Source organism: Mus caroli, unplaced genomic scaffold, assembly GCF_978045245.1.
Source record: "Mus caroli unplaced genomic scaffold, Mus_caroli_1 scaffold_13, whole genome shotgun sequence".
NCBI lineage: Eukaryota > Metazoa > Chordata > Mammalia > Rodentia > Muridae > Mus > Mus caroli.
The window spans coordinates 106,361,806-106,370,007 of record NW_028227268.1 but is presented as its reverse complement, the minus strand read 5'-3'; the positions used below and the strand labels follow the sequence as shown (position 1 = coordinate 106,370,007).

Below are 8,202 nucleotides of genomic sequence, written 5' to 3'. Positions count from 1 at the left end.
GTCTTGTCTCTAGTCAAAGCCTGAGGTATTCTTTTGGTCAGGTCTCCAGGAGTGACAAATCTGATGTTTATCTTTCTAGTGTTACTAGAGAAATAGCCCGGGGAATCAAAGCTTCAAATACCTTCTACTGTAGCAGCCCCGACACTGGACACAATCCAAAATCACGAGGAACCAGACCGTGGACTTGGAGCGCACCAATACTTTCTGATATCTCTGGCCTCTGGGTAGGACAGAGCCAAAGACATTTCTGAATTCCAATGTAGAAGAAAATTGTTCATTTTGGGGTCCTCTTACTTTAAACAATTTACCCCATTTATATTTCCTGTCCTTGTGATTAACACATTTACAAGTGTGTCATGCTCCTTAAGCTTCCCAAGGATCATTTTCATGTCCAAGTAATTGGCTAACCTATTTTAATTAACTCTTAAAGAAGGAGATAATAGCTTGTTTTTGTTTAGTACAAGCAAACCTTTGCAAGGTAGTAATCCCATGACTGTTCAGACATCATGTCTCCACTCAGGATCAGAGGTCAACTCAGGTCCTATTCTTTTTACAACAGCAACAACAATAATGATGATAATAATAATAATAAATTTAAAAATCATGTAACAGAGTAGACTGAAAAGAACTAAAAAATAAAAACCACAAATCTATTAAATGCCTGTGCTTTACCAGGAACAATATTCCTTTAATGAACCTTAGCAAAATCCCGCGCCTCCATTTCCCTTGTCATGTGGTATTTTACATACTAAGCAGGGGTAATTATAATACATTCATTTTTCTGAAATTAGTGTTAACAGAGCTACTACAGGTGAGACCCAAGTTGATTTTGACAAAGAATACTTCCTTAAGTATCCTCAAACCTACTAATGTCTGGATGCTATGTATAATTGTCTTAGTCGGGGTTTCTATTCCTGCACAAACATCATGACCAAGAAGCAAGTTTGGGAGAAAAGGGTTTATTCACCTTACACTTCCATACTGCTGTTCATCACCAAGGAAGTCAGGACTGGAATTCAAGCAGGTCAGGAAGCAGGAGCTGATGCAGAGGCTATGGAGGGATGTTTCTTACTGGTTTGCCTCCCCTGGCTTGCTCAGCCTGCTTTCTTATAGAACTCAAGACTACCAGGCCAGGGATGGTCCTACCCACAAGGGGCCCTTCCCCCTTGATCACTAATTGAGAAAATGTGCCAAAGCTAGATCTCATGGAAGCACTTCCCCAACTGAAACTCCTTTCTCTCTGATAACTCCAGCTTGTGTTGACACAGAAAACCAGCCAGTACAATCATTAACATATTGTGCCAGAAACATAGACAAACATATTTGTGTCTTTCCACAAGGTCTTCATTTATTGAATAACATTCATAAGACTTTGTGGTTTCAATGGCAGCTATCTGGCAAATATTGCTTAGGCAAACACACAGGCTTATCTTGTAATCTTATCGTCTACTTTCAGATCATGCAATAAATATACCTGTATATACATCAATTACAGAACAGCTGCAAAAAGCAAGAGGACACAACAGAGTTCACAAGGTTTTATTAGTATAATAGACATGTAGTTTTTTTGTTTGTTTGTTGAGACAGGTTTCTCTGTGTAACAGATTCCTTGCTGTCCTGGACTCACTTTGAATACCAGGCTGACCTCGAACTCACAGAGATCTGCCTGCCTCTCTCTTACAAGTACTGGGATTAAAGGCATGGAACCCCACTGCCTGGCCATCAGAAATGTAGTTTGTTTTGATACTAAATAAACACCTTGGCTTTAGGAAAGATGCTGGAGCAGGCTGTTGGGAGCGTCAACGGTTTAAATGGGAAGCTATAGAGTTGAGTTCAGCTGTAGAGGCCTAAGAGCCAAATCTAGGTCCAGATGAAGGGATGGATGGATGGATGGTACAGCTAGAGGAACAGAAAGATGGGCAGTTGACCAAACCTTGTCAGCAGTGAGGATTTAACTGAGTTCAAGCCTCAGGGGCAGTCAAGTGTTCTTTGCCTATCAGGATGGTCAGATGAGATTGGTAGGGGTTGTTGCCATCACAGTGCTAGATGGCTATCTCTTTATGGAGTCCAGGTGAGGACGTTGCACCCTTTTCTTGGTATGATGTGCCTACCAAGTTCTTGTGCCTGGTTTCCCAAACAATTTTAACAATCCTATGTGCTGTTACAGTTTACCCTGATAAATTCATAGGGAGCCACCCTTCCAATGCCAAGCTCTAAGGCATTTATCAGTCTGTGAGTGGAACTGGATACAAGTTAGGTAGCATTCGTATCTCCCCCCCCCCCCGGGTGCAGGCATCCCCCATCCTCAAAGTGGAGTAAAAAGCTCGTCTCTCAAAAGCTAAAAAAAAAAAAAAAATCTACATTTACAGAAGATGGAACAGGTAGAGCAGAACATACCCTGACCTTTATTTTCTATCCATTCAAAACCTGACTAAAATAAATAACATAAATATGTTATCTTTATCACATCTCTCCTACCAACTTATCTTTTCCTCTTAAAAATAACTTCTTTCCATGGACTTTATTACCTACTGTAGTTTCACTTCTATAGTAAGGCAACTGCCACCATTACGGACATACCCTTACTACATGGACAACAGGGCAGTCTGTCTTGTAGTATTTCTCTTAAAGGCTTCTTTCTGCATCAGCTGCAGGGCAACCTGGAGGTAGTGTCTGTTGGAGTGGGAAGCAATCCCCCACTCTTGTCAGTGGCTCCCAGGACTTAAGCTGCAGCTAGCTTTGCTTCTCTTATTTTTCCAACTGCGCGCTTGACTCCACAGTGTGGACTTGCCCGTGCCTCGCCATAGTGACATGGTGTCACCCCCAAGAGCGACACAATCTTGTGGCAGGTCCTATCATTCTCCCCATTTCCTCCTCCCAGGAGTCTTCCTCCTGCCGGCCTTCCTTCGGTCACATGACAGGAAGCGCGGCTCTCCCAACGTCAAGACGTCTGCCCCCCCATCTCCATGTCCCCGGGCGCACGGTACGCAAAAAGCGCTGGCGAAGCGCTAGCCCGGCTCTGCGAGCAATCCGGTTGGAGAGCGTGTGCACGGCAGGGCGCGGGTTCCCGGATGTCAGCCTCCCGCAGGCTCCGCCCCGCCCCGCCCCGCGCTCGCTCCGCCCTCTGCGCGCCCTGTTCCGTGCCTTGAGGTTGCGGTCAGCGCGAGCCGCTGCAACGAGTCGGGGCCGCCTGTGAGCGTGAGGCTGCAACCCTCTCCTCCCGCCGACGCATCTCCAACCGGGACTCCGCCCGCCTCGCTCCGGGCCCAGGCCCCGTTGCACCCCGCCCGGCGCCGGACAGCAAAGCCGCCGTCGCCGCGTCCCGAGGAACCTACAGCCGTCGCCAGCGCCGCCCGCCGAGCAAGATGGTGAGACCTCGGCTCCCGGTCGCGCGAGGGAGGGCCCGGGGCGTCCTCTCGGATAGAAAATTCCAGAGGCCTGGAGGGTGCAGGTGCTGGGTTTCAAGTCCTCGGCCACTTGCGCGGTCCCCGGCCCTGCGCGCTCCCGGGCCGCTGCAAGGCCCTTGCAAGCCCCCCAGCCCCTGCGCGCCTCCTCCGGGCCTCCGCGCGCCCCCGGCCCCCTGTAAACGCCGGACGTCTCCGCGCTCCCCGAGATTCGCCGCCCCCGCCCTCCGCACGACCCTGGGCCTCCGGGCGCCCACAGAGCCGCCGCCCCCGGGCTCCTAAGCCGGTGGGCCTCCGCGCAACCCCGGCCCGGTCGCCTGTCTGGCTCGTTCGGCCTTTTCTGAACCCCGTTCCCGGGGGGCTGCGCCTTCGCTACCCTCCTCCACGTGAAACCCACTTTCCGCCCCCAGATGGGTTTCCAGGTTGGGTTTTCTGAAATCCGGTGGAAATGATAGTGTGCGGCAAATGGCGCTTTATGTAAGACCCACTTCTCCAGAGTTGTGCTTCCTCCCACTCACTCCGCATTTTCCAGCAGCGAGCCTTGGCAGGGATCCTTCCACTTTCTTGCCTTCTTCGCTGGTTCTCGCATTTATCTCGCTGCTGTTTGCAACCGTATGGGGATTTTTTTTTCCCGAGGCCGCTTTTCTCTGCGTTGGTGAACATGAAAGGGCCAGTGTGTATATTCGTTAAGACACCGGGCAGCTTGGTCCTAGAGAATTGCTTATATTGGTTTGTTAATATTTTCTTAGTATTTTTATTTCTGTTTTTCCGGTGCTTGTGGTAGTTGATTTTGAACGATGGCGATTTAAATTTTCCCTTCCTTACTTTCCTATTAATCCGTAGGTGGAATTCACCATGTAGTATTTCTGGCTGACGCTAGGGGTGTGCCTCCTGCCTGTCACCATAGCCAAGAAATCTATGACGCCTTTAGCTTGTTACCTTACTGGTTCTGTAGCTTCACTGGGCCTCCGTTTCGTCTTTGCAATCAAGAATTGTGTTCACAGACACACATGCAGCACTGCGAGTTATCTGTCATTTAGTTAAACAGGATACGGGATTGTAACACTTACTGTAAAAATCTTTTCAGTACATATCAAAGAATTTCAGGCGGATTTGTGATACTTAGACCTTTTAATTGTACAATACCCCCCCGCCCCCCCCCCCCCCCGCATGTAAGATTTAAGTGCTTCAAATGTGCATTGTTTACTGCAATTGAAAACCGATTAGGTGGTGGTGGTCAGAGAAACTGAGGTTAAATATTCGAGTAAGTCAGCTTTTATTTGAAATACCGGGTTTACTGGCATCGTTAGGACCCACTAGAGGGGCAGCTTTATTAAAGTGGTTCATGATTTTGGACTGTAGAGGATTTTTTTCTTTATTTAGGAAGCTGTTCAGATGATTTGGCTCCTTGAAGGTTATAAAGCTTAGCCTTTTCTACACCATTAAAGAGCATTTAAAAAGATCGTGTCTGTTCACAATACAGTTGTAATACTTTGAAGTTAGGAATGGCACTTAATATTTGTTTGTTTGTTTTGAGGCTGTTTTTCTCTGGAGCTCATTGGCTGGCCTGCTTCAGTTTCAGCTCTTGCGATGTATACCATCCCCTTATATCAGAGTAACTGATGAAGAGGCCAAGTTCAAAATAGACCTCTCTTCCGTCCTCTAGCTTATACTTCAGATGGGTACCTCAGGGCAGTTAGGAAGTTTATACTTTTGTACCATCTACAAACCTGCCAAACTGGGATATTTTGTAGCAACACAGTAACAGAAGCTACGAAATGTAACGGAATTTGGGAGCTGACAGGACGGCTCGCTCTCTAGCTTTGGGCCTTAATGGAACTTTGTACGTGTTTATTTGAAGATCCGGGTCTATTGCAGTGATTTTTTTTTTTTTTTGAAAAAAAAAAAAACTTAATTTTAACTATGTATATATGGGGAAAGGGTGTGTGGACAAGAGTGCAGGTGCTTTAGGAGACCAGAAGAGAGCTTAGATTCTCTGGATTCTGAGTTACACGTAGTTTTGGATTTCACATAGGTGCCAGGAACCAAACCTAGTTTCTGTAAGTGTGGTGTGCGCTGGCTAGCTCTCTCTCTCTCTCTCTCTTTATTCTAATTTGTACTGATGGTACTAAAAATTAGGCATCTGTGTTGCATGTTCTTTACCAAGGCTGTTCCCTCAGACCATTGACTTTTTTGTTGTTGTTTATTGAGACATGGTTTCTCTGTGTAGCACTGACTGTTCTGGGCCAGGTTGGCCTTGAACTTACATACATCCGCTTGCCCTTGCCTTATGAGTGCTGGGACTAAAGGGGCATGCACCACCACCATTGGGCAGCCCACTGACCGTTAAATTCCTTACCTTTTGTGACTATTTCCTAGTCAGTCACAATATTTTAAGATTCATTTTATAATATCTGATGGGTCATTATTATTTTCTTGGGTTTTGTGTGTGTGTGTTTGGTTTTGTTTTTTTCTCTGGCTTCCTTTAAAACTTTCCCAGTTCACATTTGCCATTCTCCGTCTTCCCAATTCTGTCCTGACATAGGGACAGTCTTGGTGTGATCCATACCATATTGGTTTGGAAGTATCAAGATCATGTGAATAACTTGGTTTAGCCATATGGAACACTGATTAACTGAAAATATGCTGGGCTTCATAGTGATCTGGGTGATTTTCCAAGCTAAGCCTGCATTTCTGGAAAAATTCATTACCTTAAGAATAGCTAATTCTTAGTAGATACCACAGAATTGTTAGATTTTCATAATGGATTTTGTAGTGTGCATGTGTCTGCATGTGCATGTGTCTGCATGTATGCTCATTCACAGCCTTGTAGAGGTCAGAGGTGGGTGTTGGGTGCCTTCCTCGGGCGCTCACCACCTTGTTTTGTTTTTGAGACAGGCTCCCTCACTGAACCTGTTGGATCTATGCGGTCCAGTGAACTCTAGGAGCCTCCTGCCTCTGCATCCCAGCACTGACAGTACAGGTGTTTTCTGCTCCACCTGGCTTTTTACATGAATTGGGGGGAGATCAGAACTTGGGCCCCGATGTTTGTGTGCCAAGCAGTTTATCAGCTGAGACTGCCCTGTAAAGGCTGATTCTGACAAGTGTTTTATTTGCTGCTTTAAAAACAGTTAATTTGAGTCTGGTATAGTGGCGGGCATCTCTAACCCCAGTACTTGGGAGACAGAGGCAGGTGGATCTTAAGTAGTTCAAGACCAGCCTGGTCTACCTAGCATGTTCCAGTTGGGCTATAGTTAACTCCATTTGCTTCATGAGTCAGTTTATCCTGCCTTCACTCTATTTTAAAACCGTTGAGCATTAAGAATTATGAAGATTAGGCATATTATAAGATCTGTGAGTGCAGAACACCTAGGAATTTTTCCTCAGACAGGTTGTTTGTATCTTAGCTGCATTAGATAGTATGGATTTGGGCTGTTGAGACATCCTGGTAGGTAAAGGTGCCTTTCTCCCGGAGCTTGATGACCTGAGTTTGATCTCACGTTCACTTGGTGTGAGAGAATGGATATCTGAAATTTGTCTTTGGGCTGCCATGAGACCTTCACTCCACCATAAACACAAACAAAAATCGGTACTGTGGATTTTCTTGTGTATATGTATATGAACATTTCCGTAAGTCTTAAGACCATTTTAAATTTCAAAGTGATTTTAGTCATTTTTAGCTTTTTTTTTAATTAAAGTTTCCATTTTCATGAACTGTGCATCAAATTAATTTTATTGCCAACAGAGCTAAGATTTATACATATTTGGAGGAAGCAGTTTCTTCTCTCATTTTTTTTTTCCAATTGTGGATGAGAAACTTAAAATGGATCAGGTATGAGATTACAGAAGCCAGCTAAGAATCCGTTCACCGTGAGAGACATGGGCAGTATGAGGACTAAGTCGGGTTGGGACTTATTCAGGAGAGCTAAGCAAGGCTGACTGTGGACTTTAGTCTGGGTAAAGCAACAGGGATTCATTCGTACCAACAACGAATACTTGTAGACTTAGTCTGTTGGTCACTGGTAACTGTTCTCTGTGCTGCAGAGAATATTAAAATCGGTTTTCTTGTCTTGGACAGTCAGTTGGTTATGAAAGAGGATGTCGTGAATGGTATAGACCAAAGTTTGACAGAACTGGAGCAAAGAGCACCATGACTTGGAAAGTAGAGAACGCTTCGCAAATAGAGTTGAGCTAGGTCTAAAAAGATTATCAGGGCTGCAGGAGAGAGGTGAGGGCATCCCAGCAAAGTTTCATAGCCTGAAGGTAGGACGAGTGAGTGCTCGTATTTAGAGTAGTGATTCCCAGATGTGGGTCTGAAATCAGCAGGGTCACTAGTTTGGCAGTTTGGTGTGTCCTGCACTACACAGCCTGCAGTGAGCCAAGCCATTCTGTGTTTATGGCTCTTCAGGTGATTGTCATGCTAAAACTCGAGAGACACTGGTTAGGCTGTTACTTATCTAAATTGTAGTTGGGTCTGATAATCTACTTAGCATTAACAATGTGAACATTGAAGACATGATTATGATCTCTAAGCAGAGTCAAGGTGAGTAAACAAGGCTGTGATTACGGCCTGCTGTGCCTGCTTTAGCAAACTAAATGTGGGGTGCTTGTAAGAGCAGGTGGGGGTGAGGGCAAGTTTAATTCAGATTGGGGTGGGAGGAGTCACAGCCTCCTGGAAGCCTAGGAGCTGTCTTCAGAGGATGAGTGGGCAGTCATAGTCATAGAGGCATGAACCTAGAAAACTGTTCAGGGACCGGAAGTGCAGACCTAACATGGTTTTCTCGGGATTTTTTAATTT

General features: G+C 45.6%; 1 protein-coding gene across 1 annotated transcript in view; it reads left to right on the top strand.

Moving 5' to 3' along the window:
* Positions 1-3,099: 3,099 nt before the first annotated feature.
* Positions 3,100-8,202, top strand: part of Ppp3r1 (protein phosphatase 3 regulatory subunit B, alpha) — a 41,623-nt gene continuing 36,520 nt past the window's right edge. Inside the window, exon 1 of the mRNA XM_021176460.3 lies at positions 3,100-3,368. Within this exon, the coding sequence (XP_021032119.1) occupies positions 3,366-3,368 (3 nt within the window). The 5' untranslated portion in view covers positions 3,100-3,365. The remainder of the gene's footprint in view (positions 3,369-8,202) is intronic.